Consider the following 24,559-nt stretch of genomic DNA (forward strand, 5'->3'; position numbering starts at 1 on the left):
CCCTGTGCTCTGACCTCTTTCTCCCCTCTCTCTCCAGATGAAATCTCACGTCTTGTGACGGCCGGCCGCCCAACAACCTGCCCGCTTGACCCTATTCCCTCCTCTCTTCTCCTGACCATTTCCAGAGACCTTCTCCCTTACCTCACCTCGCTCATCAACTCATCCCTGACCGCTGGCTACGTCCCTTCTGTCTTCAAGAGAGCGAGAGTTGCACCCCTTCTGAAAAAACCTACACTCGATCCCTCCGATGTCAACAACTACAGACCAGTATCCCTTCTTTCTTTTCTCTCCAAAACTCTTGAACGTGCCGTCCTTGGCCAGCTCTCCCGCTATCTCTCTCAGAATGACCTTCTTGATCCAAATCAGTCAGGTTTCAAGACTAGTCATTCAACTGAGACTGCTCTTCTCTGTATCACGGAGGCCCTCCGCACTGCTAAAGCTAACTCTCTCTCCTCTGCTCTCATCCTTCTAGACCTATCGGCTGCCTTCGATACTGTGAACCATCAGATCCTCCTCTCCACCCTCTCCGAGTTGGGCATCTCCGGCGCGGCCCACGCTTGATTGCGTCCTACCTGACAGGTCGCTCCTACCAGGTGGCGTGGCGAGAATCTGTCTCCTCACCACGCGCTCTCACCACTGGCGTCCCCCAGGGCTCTGTTCTAGGCCCTCTCCTATTCTCGCTATACACCAAGTCACTTGGCTCTGTCATAACCTCACATGGTCTCTCCTATCATTGCTATGCAGACGACACACAATTAATCTTCTCCTTTCCCCCTTCTGATGACCAGGTGGCGAATCGCATCTCTGCATGTCTGGCAGACATATCAGTGTGGATGACGGATCACCACCTCAAGCTGAACCTCGGCAAGACGGAGCTGCTCTTCCTCCCGGGGAAGGACTGCCCGTTCCATGATCTCGCCATCACGGTTGACAACTCCATTGTGTCCTCCTCCCAGAGCGCTAAGAACCTTGGCGTGATCCTGGACAACACCCTGTCGTTCTCAACTAACATCAAGGCGGTGGCCCGTTCTTGTAGGTTCATGCTCTACAACATCCGCAGAGTACGACCCTGCCTCACACAGGAAGCAGCGCAGGTCCTAATCCAGGCACTTGTCATCTCCCGTCTGGATTACTGCAACTCGCTGTTGGCTGGGCTCCCTGCCTGTGCCATTAAACCCCTACAACTCATCCAGAACGCCGCAGCCCGTCTGGTGTTCAACCTTCCCAAGTTCTCTCACGTCACCCCGCTCCTCCGCTCTCTCCACTGGCTTCCAGTTGAAGCTCGCATCCGCTACAAGACCATGGTGCTTGCCTACGGAGCTGTGAGGGGAACGGCACCTCAGTACCTCCAGGCTCTGATCAGGCCCTACACCCAAACAAGGGCACTGCGTTCATCCACCTCTGGCCTGCTCGCCTCCCTACCACTGAGGAAGTACAGTTCCCGCGCAGCCCAGTCAAAACTGTTCGCTGCTCTGGCCCCCCAATGGTGGAACAAACTCCCTCACGACGCCAGGACAGCGGAGTCAATCACCACCTTCCGGAGACACCTGAAACCCCACCTCTTTCAGGAATACCTAGGATAGGATAAAGTAATCCTTCTCACCCCCCTTAAAAGATTTAGATGCACTATTGTAAAGTGGCTGTTCCACTGGATGTCTTAAGGTGAACGCACCAATTTGTAAGTCGCTCTGGATAAGAGCGTCTGCTAAATGACTTAAATGTAAAATGTAAATTTGACTTGATTGGACCTGTGAGATCGTCTGTTCTTTAGTCTGATGAGTCGAAATTTTAGATTTTTGGTTCCGTGGAGAGACGCAGAGTAGGTGAACAGATGATCTCTGCATGTGTGGTTCCCACCGTGAAATTTGGAGGAGGTGTGATGGTGTGGGGGTGCTTTACTGGTGACACTGTCAGGGATTTACTTAGGATTCAAGGCACACTTAACCAGCATGGCTACCACAGCATCCCATCTGGTTTGCGGTTGGTGGGACTAAAATTTGTTTTTCAACAGGACAATGACCGAACACACCTCCAGGCTGTGTAAGGGCTATTTGACCAAGAAGGAGAGTGATGGAGTGCTGTATCAGATGACCTTGCTTTCACAATTACCCGACCTCATCCCAATTGAGATGATTTGGGATGAGTTGGACCGCAGAGTGAAGGAAAAGCATCCAGCAAGTGCTCAGCATATGTGGGAACCCCCTCAAGACTGTTGGAAAAGCATTCCAGGTGAAGCTGGTTGAGAGAATGCCAATTTAATGTTGTTCTTGTGGTCTCTACATTGTTATGTATTTGTACATTTCATGTGGACTCCAGGAAGAGTAGCTGCTTGTGCAGTAGCTAATGGGGATCCTAATAAACTCAACTATACAGCCAGCAGGCAGGCTTACTCTCTCCAGTACAGTGATTGTGTAATCAATATCGGGTAACATTTTCCATCTATAAAGGGCTTGTAATGGGTTTATATCTAGTTAATATAAATAATCAATAAAAAAATGAATATAATCCTCAATTTTACTACCGCATCAATTCTAATATGTTAATAAAAGAGATGAGGGAGAGAGAGGTCCAGATTCCCCCTCCATTTATCATTTGATAGAGCTAACTATATAGTAGCCATTTGTGTTCATCCCTCTGCGTCCACAGATAGAAGTCAAGTTGGGTCTAGTTCGATAGCCTCCTCTGTCTCCAAATGAAGGAAACCTTGTCAAGCTCTGAATTGATTGTTTTTCCAACTGCACTGTCATTCTGAAGTCCTTTGTTTAACAATGGTTTATGACGGTTGTCTTTTGTGTTTGTGTTTGTTTGTGTGTGTGTGTGTGTGTGTGTGTGTGTGTGTGTGTGTGTGTGTGTGTGTGTGTGTGTGTGTGTGTGTGTGTGTGTGTGTGTGTGTGTGCATGAAAGCTTGAAATACTGAAGAGAGAGCTTTGACTACCATGCAAACCAGGAGAGAGAGGAGATTGTCAATCAGTCTTCATCGTTTAGAACAGGCAATCCCTCTTCAACCATCCCTCCGACCTAGTGCCAGGGAATGGATTCAAACTAATGTCTGTACAAAGGACATATGATGGGAAATCCCATGCTGCATTATGGCTGATCCTAAAGCTCCAGTCTTAACTGCCATTGATAAAGGCTTGGGTTCCCTCCCTGTCTGCTACAGACAGACCACACAAACCACCTAGAGGCCAGCAGCAGCTGTCTTAACACTGATCCCAGATCTGGCCTGGCTCCCACTCTGACTGACGGGGTGAGAGAGAGAGTGGAGGGGAGAGACAGAGAGAGTGAGAGGGAGTGAGAGAGAGAGGGAGAGAAAGGGAAAGAAAGAGAGAGAAAACATGCAAGATAGGAGGGGCCGAAAGGGAGAGAGAGAGAGATCGGAAAGCATTAGTCTCTTAGAGGAATATTCTTATTCTAATAGAGGGAAGAAGGGAGGTAGGGCGGGATGAGAGTAAGGAGGGGGGGATCTAGGGATGCTCGAGACAGGGACAGGAGGAGTTGCCACGGCAACCTCTGAACACCCAGACTGGCTGGAGCAGGCGGAGAGAGACGAGATCGTGGGTTGACTCTGTGGGTTGGATCGCTGTCAGAGGTTTGACAAAAAAAACAGGGCCTAATGAACGCTAGGGGGGTGGAGGGGGGAGCAAGGGGAGTTTTGGAAAGGGGTGGGGGCTGATGAGTCTGTCTCCATAGAGACCCTCCAATAGGCAAGGCAACTGAAACTGTAAGTGCTGACAAGGATGGTTGTACACACACACACACACACACACACACACACACACACACACACACACACACACACACACACACACACACACACACACACACACACACACACACACACACACCATACACCCCTGTGTGTTGGGACTACCCATGTCCTTGAATGCAGCTCTCAAGCAGCTCCCAGCTCTCCTGTCATTAGCAATCATTGTCAACAGAAAAACTAATTCCATACAGATTTTGGCTTATTTGCATATCACTGAAATTAGCCAAAATCTTCTGGAATGACCACTAGACAATTGTTTTGACCTTTGGCATTCTTAAAGATGCAGAAGAGATAGAAGTAATATTGTTTTTAGATAACTGTGAAGGAGCCGCAAATATTTCAAATGTTTACCTTTTGCACAGAAGCAGTAATATAAACTGTATCACAAATGGCACCCTATTCCCTTTATAGTGCACTACTTTTATGGGCCCTGTTAAAAAGAAGTGCACTGTAAAGGGAATAGGGTTCCATTTGGGACAGGTGCATCATCTCCATTGCTGATGACTAAAGTAGCCATAGTCGACTCCCTGGACCGTAGTTAGCCTGTATGATGCTATAAATACATATGAGCATTCTAAACACTGTAGCTATTGTAGCAATGAACAAAACAAGCAATTTATAAATGATTAAGGATCTTATAAATGTTCTATAAAGTCAGTATAAATGATACCTTTGTCTAATTATCTGAGTACTCTCTCTAGCTACCGATGGCCAGACAAAAGACAGGGGATTACAAGGAATGGAATCATTTGCCATGTAAACAACCTCTAAAAATACGTTGCCCGTGTGAGAGTGCTTTATGACTACACTAATCCGGTAGTATTGTCCATCTAATGTCTAGCCTGTGGTTCATCCATTGATTTCTGTGGTCGGAATGGGCCACATCTGTATCCTCTTTCATTATCTGAGTGTCCGAGACATCCATTATTGACTCAGTACAGCCAAAAGACCCATTAGAAATATGCTAGGGATAATGTTGCCCACAGCATGCAATACATTTTGTATTCCAGTTTCATTTCTCTGAATTCCTTCGTAAACTCTCAGTTTACGAGTATTCTGTGTGATCAGAAAAGAAGTTCCAAAGAATCACCCTTGCAGTGTGCTATACCTGAAGAATGGCAGCAAACGTACGAGGTCAGCGTGCGATGATAGAATGTCTTTGAGAGACATTCATGAATATGGTTCACATTTGCATTTAAACATAGATCTAAAGGATTTAGACAAAGGCCATGGAATTAACCAGCGAGCTCAAAAGAACAAGATCAGGATGACCTTTTAGTGGATTACAAGACATTCTTCAATTCATTATTATGTTGTTTCAGAACATTCTCCAGCTATTTCATTTGACAGATTTAGTCATCACCACCTGTGTGTGTGTGTGTTGCATAATAAACCTATTCATTAGATAGCTCTTTGTGAGTACACATCTATTAGATAAGGTAAGGTGTATAAGGCGTTTAGTATTCTACCAGAAGCAGGTTCCCAAGTGCTTACATATGTTTTCACCCCTAGAGGACATGTTCATGATTAGGGTGCTAAGCTATGCCTCCTCTCAACACCTTGCACAGCTTTTTACAGAGAAATCAGGCGGGCCCAAACTGCCTGATACTTACAATAGGAAACTAATAAACCCACTGAACTCATTGTCCTAAATGTGTCCTGTTCATTCAATTCTACAATGTACTTTTCGTGTACCTTTCAACATCCTATGTCGTCTCCACATTCCCCTCACTCTCACCCTGCTAGACACCCACAGTGTTTGGCCCAGAATGTTGGGTGTGTGGTGATTGAAACAAGGTACAGTGTTCCTGGTGATACATCTGAGGAATGGGGGGGGGGGAGGTCACATCTTGCTCTGGTGATGAGCTGTGGAAGTCACGGCCTGTTAGCCTGGATGGTGACAGTGACAGAAGACAAGGATTCAGATATGCACAAACACACACACACACATGTTGGTATCTCTGGAGGTGACAGGACAGGCTATCACTGCCATACCAACACCTTGGCCCCCGGGCTGCAGCAAGCCTTTCCCATCAACTGTGTACCCAAAGTGGAGAAGCCGGTGGAAAATGTGTGGGGCACAAAGAGGTTCCTACAGCTTGTCCTGTTGTACCGTTCTCCCTCTCTCTTTCCATCTATCTACATTTTCCCTGTTACTCAATGATCTTTGTTTTGTTGAATGTTTTCGTTGCATGTGAAATCGTACTGGTAACAAGGATCCATGTACCAGATGTAGGGAGAGAGATGTGAATGTACAGGTACTGTAACTGCCCCAAAAATGTAAACACTTGAGTAAATGGGGGATACAACGTATATTGAAAGCATGTGCTTCCACACAGGTTGTCACACCCTGACCATAGTTTGCTTTGTATGTTTCTATGTTTTGTTTGGTCAGGGTGTGATCTGAGTGGGCATTCTATGTTGTGTGTCTAGTTTGTCTGTTTCTGTGTTTGGCCTGATATGATTCTCAATCAGAGGCAGGTGTTAGTCATTGTCTCTGATTGGGAACCATATTTAGGTAGCCTGTTTGGTGTTGGGTTTTGTGGGTGATTGTTCCTATCTCTGTGTTTGTTGCACCAGATAGGGCTGTTTCGGTTTTCCACGTTTGTTGTTTTGTATTATGTTCATGTTTAGTTGTCTTATTAAAAAACATGAACTTCAACCACGCTGCATTTTGGTCCTCCTCTCCTTCGACACAAGAAAACCGTTACACAGATGTGATCCTGAGTTAATTAAGCAGTAAATATCTCATCATGCTCAGGGTCATGTATAAAAATGCTGGGCGGGCCATTATTTTGACCATTATTTTGGCTATCATTGGCTATGCCCCCATCCATCCAGGGTGGTCTCTGAATGGTTTGATGAGCATGAAAACTATGTAAACCATATGCCAAGGCCGTCGAGGTCACCAGATCTCAACCCAATTGAACACTTATAGGAGATTCTGGAGCAGCACCTGAGACAGCATTTTCTACCACAATCAACAAAACACCAAATTATGGAATTTACTGTGGAAGAACGTTCCACCAGTAGAGTTCCAGAGACTTGTAGAATCCATGCCAAAGCACATTGAAGCTGTTCTGGCTCGTGTTGGCCCAACAACTTATTAAGACACTTTATGCTGGTTCTTTCTCTATTTTAGCAGTTACCTGTAGAGTTAAATATGAGGCTAAATATGAGCATTAATATTTATGTTATTTATTTAACCTTTATTTAACGGGGAAAGTCCATTAAGAACAAATTCTTATTTACAATGACGGCCAACTGCGGCCAAACCAGGACGATGCTGGGCCAATTGTGCGCCTCCCTATGAGACTCCCAATCACGGCCAGATGTGATACAGCCTGGAATCTAACCAGGGTCTGTAGTGACGCCTCTATCACTGATATGCAGTGCCTTAGATCCCTGTGCCACTTGGGAGCCCAATATAAAGTTGTGCACAGAGAGAGAGAGAGAGAGAGAGAGAGAGAGAGAGAGAGAGAGAGAGAGAGAGAGAGAGAGAGAGAGAGAGAGAGAGAGAGAGAGAAGGAGAGATAGATAGAGAGAGAGAGAGAGATAGAGATAGAGAGAGAGAGAGATAGAGCAATAGATTGAGTGAGAAAAAGAGGAGAAAGGGGTCATTCCTGGGAGCAGCGAGGCATTTGCCCTGGTGTGATCTGTGGATTAAAAGCCCTGGCTGCTGTTTCTAAATTGCTCCACATACTGACAACAGATTCACTAAAAATGAATGGGCTGACAGAGAGACAGATGCAAGCTTATGTTTCGGTATTCTCCTTTCAGAAACCAAACTGGGGGACACCCGGAAGTTAAATGTATTGGCCTTTAGAGTACAGTATATCTAAATGCATATAAATCAAGAAATGGTGCTCTACAGATTTAGAATCTTCATTTGATCACACTTCTGTGGCTGAGAATTGTCCTATGGCTGCAGGAAATGCAGATGAGCATTTGTGATTTAAACAAATTCACTGAAAAACCACACTTACACACAGTTATATTAACAGTATTGCACTTTTCATATAGCCTATAACCAACTAACAGTGGTGGGAAAAGTACCCAATTGTCATACTTGAGTAAAAGTAAATATACAGTACTGGAAAATGACTCAAGTGAAAGTCATCCAGTAAAATATTTATTGAGTAAAAGTCTAAAAGTATTTGTTTTTAAATATACTTAAGTATCAAAGTACAGTGCCTTGCGAAAATATTCGGCCCCCTTGAACTTTGCGACCTTTTGCCACATTTCAGGCTTCAAACATAAAGATATAAAACTGTATTTTTTTGTGAAGAATCAACAACAAGTGGGACACAATCATGAAGTGGAACGACATTTATTGGATATTTCAAACTTTTTTAACAAATCAAAAACTGAAAAATTGGGCGTGCAAAATTATTCAGCCCCTTTACTTTCAGTGCAGCAAACTCTCCCCAGAAGTTCAGTGAGGATCTCTGAATGATCCAATGTTGACCTAAATGACTAATGATGATAAATACAATCCACCTGTGTGTAATCAAGTCTCCGTATAAATGCACCTGCACTATGATAGTCTCAGAGGTCCGTTAAAAGCGCAGAGAGCATCATGAAGAACAAGGAACACACCAGGCAGGTCCGAGATACTGTTGTGAAGAAGTTTAAAGCCGGATTTGGATACAAAAAGATTTCCCAAGCTTTAAACATCCCAAGGAGCACTGTGCAAGCGATAATATTGAAATGGAAGGAGTATCAGACCACTGCAAATCTACCAAGACCTGGCCGTCCCTCTAAACTTTCAGCTCATACAAGGAGAAGACTGATCAGAGATGCAGCCAAGAGGCCCATGATCACTCTGGATGAACTGCAGAGATCTACAGCTGAGGTGGGAGACACAAATCTGGCCTTTATGGAAGAGTGGCAAGAAGAAAGCCATTTCTTAAAGATATCCATAAAAAGTGTCGTTTAAAGTTTGCCACAAGCCACCTGGGAGACACACCAAACATGTGGAAGAAGGTGCTCTGGTCAGATGAAACCAAAATTGAACTTTTTGGCAACAATGCAAAACGTTATGTTTGGCGTAAAAGCAACACAGCTCATCACCCTGAACACACCATCCCCACTGTCAAACATGGTGGTGGCAGCATCATGGTTTGGGCCTGCTTTTCTTCAGCAGGGACAGGGAAGATGGCTAAAATTGATGGGAAGATGGATGGAGCCAATTACAGGACCATTCTGGAAGAAAACCTGATGGAGTCTGCAAAAGACCTGAGACTGGGACGGAGATTTGTCTTCCAACAAGACAATGATCCAAAACATAAAGCAAAATCTACAATGGAATGGTTCAAAAATAAACATATCCAGGTGTTAGAATGGCCAAGTCAAAGTCCAGACCTGAATCCAATCGAGAATCTGTGGAAAGAACTGAAAACTGCTGTTCACAAATGCTCTCCATCCAACCTCACTGAGCTCGAGCTGTTTTGCAAGGATGAATGGGAAAAAATGTCAGTCTCTCGATGTGCAAAACTGATAGAGACATACCCCAAGCGACTTACAGCTGTAATCGCAGCAAAAGGTGGCGCTACAAAGTATTAACTTAAGGGGGCTGAATAATTTTGCACGCCCAATATTTCAGTTTTTGATTTGTTAAAAAAGTTTGAAATATCCAATAAATGTCGTTCCACTTCATGATTGTGTCCCACTTGTTGTTGATTCTTCACAAAAAATACAGTTTTATATCTTTATGTTTGAAGCCTGAAATGTGGCAAAAGGTCGCAAAGTTCAAGGGGGCCGAATACTTTCGCAAGGCACTGTATATGTAATTGCTAAAATATACTTAAGTATCAGTAGTAAAAGTATAAATCGTTTCAAATTCCTTATATGAAGCAAATCAACGGCACAATTTTCTTGTTTTTTATTTACGGATAGCCAGGGGCACGCTATAAGGGCACAAGGTGAAACCCAAATGCAGACACAGGAGGCAGATGGTAGAGCTCCGATATTTATTATAACAAAGGGAGTAGGCAAAGGCAGGTCAGGGACAGGGGAGAGTTCAGAGTCCAAACAATACCAGACGATAGGCAGTCCCGAGGTCAGGCCAGGCAGGGGTCAGAAACCAGGTCCGAGTCCAAAAACAGTACACTGGGATAGGCAGGTAGTCAGAACAGGCAGAGTGGTCAGGCAGGCAGGTAGTCAGAACAGGCAGAGTGGTCAGGCAGGCAGGTAGTCAGAACAGGCAGAGTGGTCAGGCAGGCGGGTTCGGAGTCAGGACAGACAGGGGTCAAAACCAGGAGGACTAGAAACAAACAGAGACCGGGGAAAAATAGGAGCAAGGAAAAACCGCTGGTTGACTTGGCAAACCAGATGAACTGGCACAGAGAGACAGGAAACACAGGGATATATACACCGGGGATAATAAGTGACCCCTGGAGGGGGTGGAGACAATCACAAGGACAGGTGAAACAGATCAGGGTGTGACACACTCCAACACTCAGACATCATTTACAAATTAAGAAATTGTGTTTAGTGAGTCTGCCAGAGTCTGCCAGATCAGATGCAGTAGGGATGACAGGGGATTTTAAACCTTGTTTGGTGTTCATGTGTTTTTGTTATTCACCCAATTTTCGCTGGTCTGATGAATCAACAACATTATTTGGCTTTTAAAATAATAGAGCCATATAAATTTACGTAAAATACTTAACACTTAATACTTAGATGTTGACTTATATCAATTACAAGCAATATAGACAGCATACATGGTTCATATTTGCCATTTACCTCTGCTAGATCACATTTATCAATAAAAGCGGTATTTGTTTTCTGGGATAAAATATGATTTTTGTAAACAAAAATCCATTATAATCGAGACATGGGTGGAATAAATCATGTTTATCTTGAACAAATATAAATGAAACGAGGTTTTCATCACTATTTATGTTTATTGCTTTGAACTGAACAAATTGGAAGGACAAATTTTGCATACAGTATTTAATGGAAATGGTAAGTGAGCCCCGTTGAACACAAATCACGGCTGGTCTACACACCACATAAGGGACAGAGTTTTACTGTGTGTGTGTTGCAAATGCATTTCTTGCACTTGATGCATGTGCACTGTGTCTTCCTGTCCTTCTTGGGTCCACACACATCGCAGTGCTTCTTCTTGTTGCCACCGGCTGCAATCTAGAATGATGAAAACACTTAGATCAGGAATTTTACTAACATCCCACTCACATATATAGTTACAGCAGGCCAAGGTAGGAGAGTCAGACACACATACATGCAACAACATCACTCACACTTACTTACGGTATTGGAGTTGTTGGTTCTGTGGGTCGGGCGAATGGGGCACCAGCATCCTCCTCCTGAATCCTCCTCACGATGGCTGCAGAAGCTGGGGTCCTTGGGATATGTTGTCTGCAGTGTATTTGAGGTCTTACCAATGCCTTGCCCAACTCCACTAGAAAGAGTCGTCTCCTCTGGAGCTTCCCTCTGTTCCAATCTGGGTTCGACGCCATCCAGATGACAAACACGTTGCATGCCAAGATGTCCAAGATGTTGAACAATTTCACAAGAGGCTAGCGTAGGGTTCTTCTTTTGAAGCTGTAGCCAGTCACCAGCTTGTCTAAATTGTCCACCCCTCCATTTGTGGCATTGTAATCCATTATGATTTCTGTTTCTTTGATGTTCCTGGCCACAGATTCTCCCATCCCTATGCAGCATACTCATGAGTACCACATTTCGCCTTTCTTTGGCACGTAGGACACTAAGGACACGTCGGCCGTGAACACAAACTTAGAGGAATTGATAAGCCTGTTCCGTGTATTCAACAGCTGAGATGGGAGCTTGTTTTTTTTGTACTGTTCCTACCATTGTCAGCTTCCTCTTGAGGAGCTCCTGTCCCAGCTTGTGCGAAGTAAAAAAGTTATTGCATGTGCTGTTGTGGACATGGAGTCCCTGTGTCACTTCCAGGACAACCCACATCCCTTGGTTCTTCTCAGGGGCTCCTCCATCTGGCTTCCCCAAATACACTTGCAAGTTCCACACATATGATGAAGCAGACCAGATCTTGATTCCATACATATGATGAAGCAGACCAGATCTTGATTCCATATTTTGCGGGTTTAGACGCTATGTACTGCCGCGGCCCCTAAATGGCATAAGCTGCTCATCAACAGTAACGTTGGGTCCAGGGTTATAAAACAGGGGAAGGCGGTCCACCCACTTGTCCCACGCTGACCTGATTGCAGCTGGCTTGTCTCTCTGCCCGCCAAACTGGTCTGGTGTCTCGGTTATCAAAGCGGATAATCCTGGAAATAATGTGGAGGTTTTCTAGAGGCATTGTTGCATGGAAAAGTTCTCTGCCAGTTTCTGCATCCTACAAGGATTCTGTGGATTCCCCTTTGGATCTGAAAACACCAGCAAGGATAAGAATGCATGTAAATGAGTTTGGTCCATCTCCTTCCATCTCTCTCCAAAAACACACCTTCCCTCCAAATGTGTGCAGTCCCGAATGATTTTCTGGTTGGTGTCTGGGACGAACAGTTCAAAAGAAGACTTTATGTTCTGAACATGAGTCACCACCATCCGCATCGGCCCTGGTTGCATCCTTATCATATTGGCAGCCATAAGGGGTGGCTCATTCCTTGGGCAAGAAGACCAGTCAATTTAAAAAAAAATTGACATTCATATTTCTCCCCCTGCAGGCTGCTGATGGGCTGGTTGCTGACAGGCTGGTCCTGGGGCCGGCTGCTGACGGGCTGGTCCTAGGGCTGGCTGAAGGTCAATCTCATCCTCTTCTTCTAACTCACTGTCAGACTCCGAATTGACAGAGACATGTCTTAATCTTCCAAAATGGAAGACGGTCCTTCCACACTAACTTCTCTCTCTGCAAAATGTATTTCTAAGGCCCTCTGAGCAGAGATTATTTTTGCCATACTGATTGATTGTGGTAAGAAGCCACACATGCAAAGCTTTTTATTTGTTGTGTCCCTCCCCCAATTCGGATCTGGCTGGGGTACCGTTAATTTTTTTTTTTTATCAAAACACCCCACAAAACACAAACGGAAAATCCGACCGCAAACCTGAACCTATAGGGGAGGGTCCGGGTGGGCATCTACTCTCGTGGGGGCTCCAGTGCGGGACACAGACCCCTCTCCGCTTTAGGCTCCCCTATAGGTGCGGGGATTGTTACCGGGACCTCCGGACCGTAGATCGTCGCTGCAAGCTCTTGACTGGGGACCGTTGCTGCAGGCTCCGGACTGGGGACCGTTGCTGCAGGCTCTGGACTGGGGACCGTCGCTGCACGCTCCGGGCCATAGATCATCACTGGATGCTTCGTGACATGGATTATCACTGGAGGCTTCGTGCCATGGATCATCACTACAGGCTCCAGGCCATGGATCATCACTACAGGCTCCGGGCCATGGAACATCACTACAGGCTCCGGGCCATGGATCATCACTACAGGCTCCGGGCCATGAATCATCACTACAGGCTCCGGGCCATGGATCATCACTACAGGCTCCGGGCCATGGATCATCACTACAGGCTCCGGGCCATGGAACATCACTACAGGCTCCGGGCCATGGAACATCACTACAGGCTCCGGGCCATGAATCATCACTACAGGCTCCGGGCCATGGATCATCACTACAGGCTGCGGGCCATGAATCATCACTACAGGCTCCGGGCCATGAATCATCACTACAGGCTCCGGGCCATGGATTATCACTGGAGGAGATGAAAACGGAAAATCATAACTTATATATGATCCCAATCAGAGACAACGAGAGACAGCTGCCTCTGATTGGGAACCACACTCGGGCAAAACAACAAAGAAATAGAAAGCATAGATTTTCCCACCTGAGTTACACCCTGACTCAACCAAACATAGAGAATAAATAAGGATCTCTAAGATCCGGGCGTGACAAAAGGGTAAAGAGTGTGAGAAAGGCGGGAGACAGGCTGACAGGCAGGGAGACAGACAGGTTATTAGTGCTATGTTTGAAACAGCAGGCCAATGGAGGAAGAAGACGAGTGAAGGCACACAGCAAACCTTTTTGTTTCATTTTTACTTGTTTTCACCCCCACACACACTTTTCCACACTTTTCAACCCTCAGGTGCAGTGGACCAGAACACCACATATGTAATATAAATGTGTAGTGGGGTGCACAGTGTGAACTCAATGAAAATGTGTTCTTTTACATGTTCTTCACAGAAAATGAACCAAGGCCAATGAGTCTCAGCTTGAAAACATACTTAATTGTATAATTTTTCTTTTAGTAAACATTGAAAATGGGTCCCACAGACCAGAACACCACACAAGTGTTCAGAGCGTGAATTGGACCATTTTCCTGTCCTGCTTAGCAATCAAAATGTAACAAGTACTTTTGGGTGTCAGGGAAAATTTATGGAGTAGAAAGTACCTTATTTTCTTTAGGAATGTAGTGAAGTAAAAGTAAAGGTTTTCAAAAATATAAACAGTAAAGTAAAGTACAGACACACCAAAAATCCTACTTAAATAGTACTTTCAAGTATTTTTTCCACTGCCAACTAATAACCTAACCATCGATCAAGCAACATTATGAACTAAACGTTCAAATCCTGTTTCTGCAGGATTATTTTGTTGCGACAATGCTGGTCAAATTAAGATCCTACATCTGTATATGCAGCGTCAGCCTTTTTCTTCCCATAATTAGTATGTCGTAAATATTGAACAAATATTGTGTAACATGGTGTAAAACAAGCCAGACTGTATCATGAAAAACTTGGAATTACAAAATACTATCCCTCCTCATCTCTTTTTAACAGCCCCCTCCTTTTTCCCTTTCCATCGCCCTTTCTCTTGCTCCACCTAAATAGCGCACTGTGGGTATTTGGGAGAATGGAACACAGCCTCTATCTCTTCTTTAATCCCCCCCTCCCTCCCTCCCTCCCTAACTCCCTCCATCCCTCTCTCATTCGAACATATTCAGCCACTGCCCTCTCTCTCTCTGCATTTCACTCTTGAATGAGTCAAACGTGACTCCTGAGAGAAGGATTACGCCAAGCTGTGTTTATTTTTAATAAATACTGTAACAGCTATCATGGACAAGAGTCAGGGGGAAAATGTCTCTCAGAATTGTTGCTAGCTACACGTCTTTTACTATTGCCCAGAGAAATCATTTTGTGGGTAATTTCAGTAAGCACTCTATCTGCCGTCACACCTGCAGCCTACGGGTCTCTCACATCCAGATAAGATGGAGTGAAACTGTTCCCAGGCTTATTGTCTTGCTGGTGATATAGGGTAGGTGAGAGCAGAACACATTCCTATTGGTCCACTTCATGTATTGTTGTAGGGATCACTGCAGCTTTCATTACATGGCAATAACCCCTCCATGTGAACTATATTTCCCACATCCACGTGTCTTAACAGAGAGCAAAAATAATCAACAACATACAGTATTGCAGACTGCCATTTCATTGAAGTAGAATGCTAGAATTCAGACACCTTTTGTCTTTTTTTGCTGTTTCTTACGACGTTTTTGGAAAGGACAGTTTGTTCTTCTCCACACTCAAATATTGTTCTTTGTCTCCTGTTTCATCCATTTGAATAATCTGACCACATTAGATACAGTTCAGTGAATATAGTGACAGACTGCGCGGCAGTGCCAAAACAGCGCCAGTCCAATCAGTGAGTTGAGTGTGTGAAATATGCACACTTCATAAAAGGCTGTCACACCGGCCCTTAATGTGATTCAGACTGTGGGGCAAGCATGCCCTTTTCAGTGGTGTGTGTGTGTGTGTGTGTGTGTGTGTGTGTGTGTGTGTGTGTGTGTGTGTGTGTGTGTGTGTGTGTGTGTGTGTAATGGTAATATAATTAACAGGTAGTCTATGGTAACTTTTGTAATTTATACTTTTACAAATAAATATTAAATGTACAGCAGGGATGTTGTAATATGTTTTACAATAAGGAAGAATGTTCTGTAAAATATATTACAGCATCTCTTCTGTAATGTAAAATTACAGTATTAAGCTGGCAACTGGTACAAGTATAATGCTGTCGAACTACAGTGAAATTCTCCCTGAAATCTAAATGTAAGAAATACAATACGTTTGAACATAAAATACGTTTATTCAAATTAGTAACAACATTAAAACCAATTAGCAACATAATTGACAATAGAAGTAACAACAGTTAACATATATGGTTAACTAAGAACTACTGTTTTTATTTATTTACTTTTCTGCTCTTTTGCACACCAGTATATCTTCCTGCACATGACCATCTGATCATTTATCACTCCAGTGTTAATCTGCTAAATTGTAATTATTCGCCTACCTCCTCATGCCTTTTGCACACAATGTATATAGACTCTTTTTTCTTTCTTTTTTTCTACTGTGTTATTGACTTGTTTATTGTTTACTCCATGTGTAACTCTGTGTTGTTGTCTGTTCACACTGCTATGCTTCATCTTGGCCAGGTCGCAGTTGTAAGTGAGAACTTGTTCTCAACTGGCCAACCTGGTGAAATAAAGGTGGAATTGAAAAAAATAAAAAGATAAAAGAAAAGATGCAGTTGCAGTTAACTAAGAAAACAACAAGTTGTCTATCAAGAAAGATACTTATAAACAAGTCAAGGTGCAGTACCAAACCAGCATGTGATACAAATATTCTTCCACTTCACCACTGCTAAGAAGATACTTAATCAAATAGTCTGAGCGTCACGTGTCTCACCCGACAGTATGAGGTTGGCGTCTGAAACTGAAACTTTGAATCTACTGTAGCTATAAGCTATTTAAGTGAAGAAATACAGTATGTTAGAGTCATTTTTACAGGAGGCTTCAAATAACAGTTAATAACAATATTTTTTTCTGCATTGGACCCATAATGCAGTGCAATCTACAGCATTAACGCTGTAAAACACATGTGCAGAATTTTACTGTACATTCTACATGGTTTTACAATTGAAATGACAGACAAGTCTTACAGTGTAGAGAGACAAATCGGAATTACTCGTCTGTATGGTCATCATTTGGGGACGCAAAAGTTCTAAATCCTGACATTGTCTGCTTTTTGACTATCTTCCCCTGCAGCCTGGCTATTGTATTGTTTTCTCAGTTGGCCAGATTGATGGTGAGGTTGTGCAGAGATTCTGAGACAGATGTTTTTCAGAGGGAGTGCGTGTGTGGGGTGGGGGAATAAAAATGAACTTGACATAGTAGTTCAAAAAGGAGTTTTGTTACGACAACTTCAGCACCATGGACAGGGAACAGCATCTGCAACATTCTCCCCTCTCTGTAACTTGATATAATCATTAGTACTGTTGCCTGTTTCCACTGATTCATTTGTGGAACTGTATCCTTTTCTGTATCTGATAAACAACAGTCATCTTGCAGTCATCTTATGCATTCTATGCATTGGCAGTTACAGGAATGCCACAGTCAACGGGAGACATAAACTCACGTGTTTCCCATGGGTCAATGTAAAAATAGACGATACACCTTTATTGCCCTGGCCTGGCGTCACGCATAGCTCCTTCTCAACGCATGGATATACGATTTCCTCCACAGCCTTGATTGAGCTGAGCGCGAGGTGCATGAGCTGAGCGCAGCCTGAGCGGGGTAACGTCACTGTCGGAGGCACAGCAGCATCAGTCTATTCTCCACAACAGCAGCAGTAGCAGCGAGCGCAACGCTTTTAGAGCGGCGGCAGGGTCCCTCACATGATAATTTTGAAATGTTGGAGAAACTACGCTGTGCAACAACCTTTTACTACAGAGTCAATGCGAGCAAAGTGGACTTTGAATGCTTCAAAATGTGCCCCAGTCGGACCATATTTATGTTGAAATAAGGAAAAGGTCGGAAGAGCTAAGAGGGGGAGATTTCCTAAGGATGAGTGTAGACAACGGGGAGACATTCAGGCTTTAGCGGTTGGAGCCACTACAACTTGAGTCTCAGGAGAAAGAAAGGTGCGTTCCTACTTGGACAGCGGAATCTTTCGCATTTTTGGCAATAATCATGCCTGTTCGGAGAGGTCATGTTGCGCCACAAAACACCTTTTTGGGGATAATTATAAAGAAATTTGAGGGACAAAGTGAGTATTATCTTTGTGTTTTTACAATAATGTATCTTAAAATTCATAATATTCATTTTGTTGGGAAAATGTATTTGCCTTGCTTTGCGCACACATTGTTTTTATCTGAATATTGGAATTTCGAAAACACATTTTTTTAAACAATCAGTAAGAGTAGAGCTGCTATTGTTGTGCTTGTGATACTTTAGAAGTGGGAGAGTTGAGGTTAAAATCATTTAAATATGGGATATCATTGAGCATTGTTTAAGGTACTTCGAAGTAGCAACAACTTATGTTTCTCCACAAGATTACATGGCAATAAGTAGTATCCAAACAACAGACATACTCCCACATTTGAAATGGTTATAGTCAGATGGTTATGTGCCAGTTATTCAATGTGGATCTCTCTGTTTTATAGTATGGCTATGGCATGAACATTAATCAAGAGGAATGAAGCACACACCTCCATTAACAAATACTGAAACAATGCACCCTTAGTCATGATAAGACTGAAAGAGAAATGTTTAATTGATCATCTGTACATTTTGTGATTTATAATACAGTGTACATTTTCTACTGTATATAAAGCATCATGCAGAGTGGTATTATCTCACATACCTCTGATGCTACCATGAATGTGTTAACCATCCCATTCTTCCCCACTATGATCATACACCCTTCTATACCTTCACAGATAAGAAATTCATTATAGCCAATGCCCGGGTTCAGAACTGCGCCATCATCTACTGCAACGACGGCTTCTGTGAGATGACCGGCTTCTCGCGGGCGGATGTGATGCAGAGGCCGTGCACATGCGACTTCCTCCACGGAGAGTTCACCCACAGGCATGCCATCGCCCAGGTAGCCCAGGCTCTGATGGGGTCTGAGGAGCGCAAGGTGGAGATCACCTACCACCGCAAGGATGGTGAGTACAGAGTACAGAGTCCTCCCCACTGGGCTCATGCTTTTGCATTTATATGAGAAATTTGAAGCAAAATATGGGTCAGTGAATAGTGACAGAATAATGCAGGAGAGAGAGGTAACGGAATGGGCTTGGCTTGACACTGGGCTTTTCTGGGTGTCTGAAGTAAACACTTCAGTGGGTAATTTGTGTTGAACAAAAACACTTACAGTGTATGTATGACATCTCCTTTAGTGGCGCTCAGATAGGGGGGTTTCTGTCTAGAGCTTTTGAAGTAGAAAAACAGTATCGGTTTGTGAAGATAATTGCATCTCCATTCACTGTATACAAAATGGAACATTTTAATACATAAAAAGGTGACATATAATTGAATGAGTCGTTTAGTTTAAGCCGCTTCTGAATTTTCCATGGAGATTATGAGTTGGCATGACAGCTGCTATTGTTTTGATGGGTTTTCACATGCTTAGCGAGTGGCAGAGTGAAAGTTTAAACCACCTCTCCCATATCCAATAACCAGGGTCACCCAGGGTGCGTGCGGATGCCCTCTAACGATGATATTCCTTCCTGTCCAGATGACTAAGCTTGTAGCGGTTGCGTCATGGTCAAGGTGTATGTAATCACTGGCCTGGCTGACATTTCCACCTACAAGGGCTGAACGGTTTTATAAGAGCTGGTTGAAGCCGGGTTAAAGTTGGTGACTGGTCATGAAATGTGGTTTGCTGTGTGCTGACGGGACATTTTCACCTTGTTAAAGAAATCCTGGCGAGAACGCTGCATGTGGATAGGGGGATGTGGACAGGTAGGGTGGAGGACAGTACTGGAGAGATGGATGACGGAGGTATAATGTGGAAGAAAGAGAGGACTTGTACTGTTACTAAGCCAGGACATAGTCTGGGGGTCTGATAAAGTGATTTAGCTCGACAGAGGTGTGGATGAATACCTGGGATGTGAAGTGGCCCTGGTAATAAACACATCATTACCACAAACTCATATCAGTGCTCCAATGCTTCTGAATGGACCGTCTCGGTAGTATGTTTTTCCAACATAGGAGAGGCCTCACAGGCATCGATCGCTTAATGAGGACACAAATACCTTCATGTTGCATTGATCTTCAAACCTGCCGTGTTGGGAGAATAAATCAATAGTGTCTGTCCTGCTATCTTTCACTGGCCAGGCCGCCCCCTAGAGATGGGATGAAGGGATGAAAAGAAAGATTGGAGGGGTAGAGAGAGAGGGGTCCTCATTATTGTTGCTGGAGCTGTAAGGCTCTAATTACCTCCCGGTCTAAACTTCCTGAATCTGTAAGTTGCGTTCCAAATAGATCCTTTTTCCCTATATAGTGCACTACTTTTGACCAGGACCCATAGGGCTGTGGTCAAAAGTAGTACACAAGTAGGGAATATGGTGCTATTTGGGAATCAGACCATGAGCCATCTTTCTAGGGAGGGTCACAAACCTCTCATAACACAGATAGGATTTTCACCTCCTTATAACAATTGATTTGATCATAAGCGTTACATTATAATATACTCATATTTTGGGTAAAGTATTGGTAAAACGACATGACATTGGTATGCACTTCAAGGACGTAGGCATGGGTGGGCCTGGGTGGACACAGGCCCACCCACTGGGGAGCCAATCAGAGTGAACAAAAAGCCCCTGAGGAACATCAGGAAATTACAACCTTTCCAAAAACAGGTCTAGGTACACTTGATGGAATTTTTCAAAAGAGGATGTATGATCATGACCACCTAATCATCCCCAGCGTCCAATTAGCTCATTCATCCCTCCTAATCTCCCCTTTAGATATTCTCCAGGTCGTTGCTGTAAATGAGAATGTGTTCTCAGTCAATTTACCTGGTAAAAATAAGGGTAAAATAAATAAATACATTTCTGAAATCAGATTTCTCTCTGATATTGTATTGGCGAGGGAGATGTGATTGTGACATGGGTGATTGGTCATTTAGTTGGATGCCCCGATGGACCACTTGGAGCCTGCAGGCCAATCTCCTCCAATTTACAGTAATCCCCTGGCCCTTAGAGCCTGTTTCTGTCCTTTACAGCCTGTGAAGGATTTTCTTGCCTCAGCAGAGTTTTGTCAGGCAGATTAATCTATTATGAGTTGACATCTTGTCCTTTTGGTGAACCTTTGGTGTTCCTTTTATAGCTTGGTTCTATTATAAAGTTACAGAACAAAGTCCTCCCCGAACCATTTCCTGTGCTTACATCAGACATTAGGTATGGCGTTGTCCTTTAGTAAGTGAGGTATGCCTCTCGCTCGGAACGGCTGTGCATTCAAGGATCCAAAATGGCTGCTTGCCTCGCGTCATACAGCATAGAGGTGCCGAGTGGGATGCAATGTTGTAACGATCTTAACACCATCTGTATTATGCTATCAACCTTGACTTCTTTCAAATGTACCACCCAAAGTGGCACATTTCAGTTGTGTCTTTCAGTTCCCTGCTGTCTCGGTTTGTCCTGGATACTACAACAACAAAACACACTTAAGGCCATGCAGGTGGCTTGTTCTCTTGGAGATGGAACAAGACAATCTCGTTGTGATCACTATACATCTTGTAGTGCGTGTGCGTGTCGGTGGTGACTTCATTCGTTCCGATTCGGTCCCTTTTTTAAATGTAATCAAGAGGAAACCAGAGCTTGATGCCTCTGTGCTGCGATGGGATCCTTTTGCAATCTTCACATCCATCCATGTTTCCGATTGGTCTGATGAACGCTCACTGTAGAGTTCTATTCTGTTCTCCTTCCCTGTCTCTCACTCTGCCGAAGTAGTGTAATGACAGTCGTGAAATTCTGTCACACAACAATATCCTGTTTTTACAAATGCTTCATCTCAACCTATCTTACTACATGCAGACACTTCTATTCAATTGAATGCAGTCGTCGCTCTGTGTGTGTGTGTGTGTGTGTGTGTGTGTGTGTGTGTGTGTGTGTGTGTGTGTGTGTGTGTGTGTGTGTGTGTGTGTGTTTTCTCAATTTGGATTTGAATTTCTCAACGTATTCACATATTCAAATGGAATAATCACACAGCCTTAACCTCTATTACGCAGAGCAGACTGTGGGGATCGGGTGAGTGGAGAAACCCATACATGCTGTGTGGCATCCCAAATGACTCCTTATTCCTCATTTAGTGCACTACTTTTGACGAGGGCCCATAGGGTTTTTTGGGCCCATATTTTTATTGTGTGCTGGGCAGGTCACGAGGGTGACACACACGAGAGTAAGTCAACATTCCATCTAGACCAGAGGGTCAGACAGGCCCAAATACATACACATTAGGTAAACAGAGAGGGAGAGGACCGACGAGTTAGTGACTGTAGAATTTCAGTGTTTTGCATACATGATTCAACACAAATTCTCACTTTTACTCCCTCTCTCTCTCCCTCTCTCTCTCGCTCTCTCTGCTCTCTTTCTCTCTCCATACTCTCTCTTTCTGCTCTCTGCTCTCTCTCTGCTTGCTCTCCCCCCTCTCTCTCTCTCTCTCTCTCTCTCTCTCTCTCTGTTGCGCTGTCTGTCTAGATCTGTAGGTGCCACAATAATGACTCGTTCCAATCAGTGGCATTTTCAAAATGAAACATTACATTGACTACCCCATGAAGCATAGTATTTCTGTATTTCTGAGTAAATCTGCCATTGGGCTAATCCTACACACTTGAGAAATATAACTCTGTCCCTCTATCCCTCTGTGTGTGTGTGTGTGTGTGTGTGTGTGTGTGTGTGTGTGTGTGTGTGTGTGTGTGTGTGTGTGTGTGTGTGTGTGTGTGTGTGTGTGTGTGTGTGTGTGTGTGTGTGTGTGTGTGTGTGTGTGTGTGCGTGTGCGTGCGTGCGTGCGTGCGTGCGTGCGTGCGTGCGTGCGTGCGTGCGTGCACGTGGGGGTGTATGCATATATTTACGTTCAATTTGTTTAGTTATTGTCTTTGTTCAGTTTTGTTTGGTACTTATAATATCAGTGAGACAACAATTTGCATTCATTGGCTACATTAAAGTCCCTATCATTCACTCTGGGTTTCCGCCATAGGCACTGAACACATCTAAATAGCATGAAGCGAAGCTCTCTGTCACCATTGGAATGACAAAGTACCAACCTGCAGTAGTATGCAAATTTCCTCAAAGATAAAAGGGCTATAAACCCACTCCGACCTAACCCATCTGGAATTATGAGTGGTGATACGAGCGATGATATGTGCATAAAGCCATCTATTGAATTGAATGACTTTCGAGCGCAGAGAGTGGAATGTCATTTTTATGTGGATTTGCTGTGCAAACAAGATCATCTCTCTGCAGTATGGCCTGTAGTCAAATATCAGGTTCCACAGTCTCACGGAATCAGGAGAGAAGACTGAGGTAATGTCACCAACAGTGCATATGCTACTGAAGCAAAAGAGATTGAAATACGGGAGGAAGAAAGAGGGACAGAGAAGGAGAAAGGGAGGGAGGAGATGGAGAGAGATGGAGAAAGGAACGAGGGAGGGAGGGATAATATAGAGAGGGATACTGGGAGAGAGAGATACAGTGAGTGGGAGGGAGGAGAATTCAGGTGCTGCTTAATATTGGATGGATATTTCCATCACGGGGACACCCTCTTGAATTTAGTCCAAGCTCCTCTGAGCAGCCTGTCTCAATTATAGATGAGCCTGGCACCAGCTATCTCTGTCTCTCTCTCTCTCTCTCTCTCTCTCTCTCTCTCTCTCTCTCTCTCTCTCTCCCCACTCTCTGCCCCCCCCTGTCATGCTGAAACAGGAAAGGGCCTTTCCCCAAACTGTTTCCACAAAGTTGGAAGCACAGAATCGTCATTGTATGCTTAAGATCTCCCTTCACTGGAACTAAGGGGCCTAAACCAAACCATGAAAAAGAGCCCCATACCATTATTCATCATCCACCAAACTTTACAGTTGACATATATGCATTCGGGCAGGTTGAGTTCTCCTGGCATCCACCAAACCCAGATTTGTCTGTCGGACTGCCAGATGGTGAATCGTGAGAACTCGTTTCTACTGCTCCAGAGTTCAATGCTGACGAGCTTTACACCACTCCAGCCGACGCTTGGCATGATGAAGCTCCCGACGAACAGTTATTGTGCTGACGTTGCTTCCAGAGGCAGTTTAGAACTAGGTAGTGAGTGTTGCAACCGAGGACAGATGATTTTTACGCGCTATACAATTCAGCACTCAGCAGTCCTGTTCTGTGAGATTGTGTGGCCTACCACTTTGCTGCTGAGCCGTTGTTGCTCCTAGACGTTTCCACTTCACAATAGCAGCACTTACAGTATTCGAGGCAGCTCTAGCAGAGCAGAAATTTGACAAACTGACTTTTTGGAAATGTGGCATCCCATGATGGTGCCACATTGAAACTCACTGAGCTCTTGAGTAAGGCCATTCTACTGCCAATGTTTGTCTATGGAGATTGCAAGGCTGTGTGCTTGATTTTATACACCTGTCAGCAAAGGGTGTGGCTGAAATCTACTAATTTGAAGAGCTGTCCACATAATTTTGTATATATAGCGTACAATATGACAGGGATGAATAGCTGTGATGTTGTGGATAGGTTTTCCTTGTGCACCCGTTCGATTTGCACGACCGTCAAGGTTTATGACTTCCTAGCCTGTTGGTAGGTGTGTCGGAGAGCAGGCAGCTTGCATGTTGAAGCAATAAGCAAACTCTTGCATTGGTTAGTTATGTATGACAATACATTGTGTGAAACAGGACAAATATAACCACTCCCTACATTGTGTGTACAATGTAGGCCTAATGTAGAATGAAACAGTAAAATCATTTATTTCAGGCTACTTCCTTTGGTGCAAAGTTTCCGTTGTGTCTTTGCATGGCCATTT

At 44.1% G+C, this 24,559-nt stretch overlaps 1 protein-coding gene across 1 annotated transcript in view; it reads left to right on the top strand.

Annotated features, from left to right (window-relative positions):
• The first annotated feature begins 17,388 nt into the window (after window positions 1-17,388).
• LOC115144575 (potassium voltage-gated channel subfamily H member 7-like) overlaps window positions 17,389-24,559 on the top strand; it is a 121,912-nt gene continuing 114,741 nt past the window's right edge. Inside the window, exons 1-2 of the mRNA XM_065025006.1 lie at window positions 17,389-17,810; window positions 18,484-18,714. Of these exons, the coding sequence (XP_064881078.1) occupies window positions 17,735-17,810; window positions 18,484-18,714 (307 nt within the window). The 5' untranslated portion in view covers window positions 17,389-17,734. The remainder of the gene's footprint in view (window positions 17,811-18,483; window positions 18,715-24,559) is intronic.

Source organism: Oncorhynchus nerka, linkage group LG2 (genome assembly GCF_034236695.1).
Source record: "Oncorhynchus nerka isolate Pitt River linkage group LG2, Oner_Uvic_2.0, whole genome shotgun sequence".
Classification (NCBI taxonomy): Eukaryota; Metazoa; Chordata; class Actinopteri; order Salmoniformes; family Salmonidae; genus Oncorhynchus; species Oncorhynchus nerka.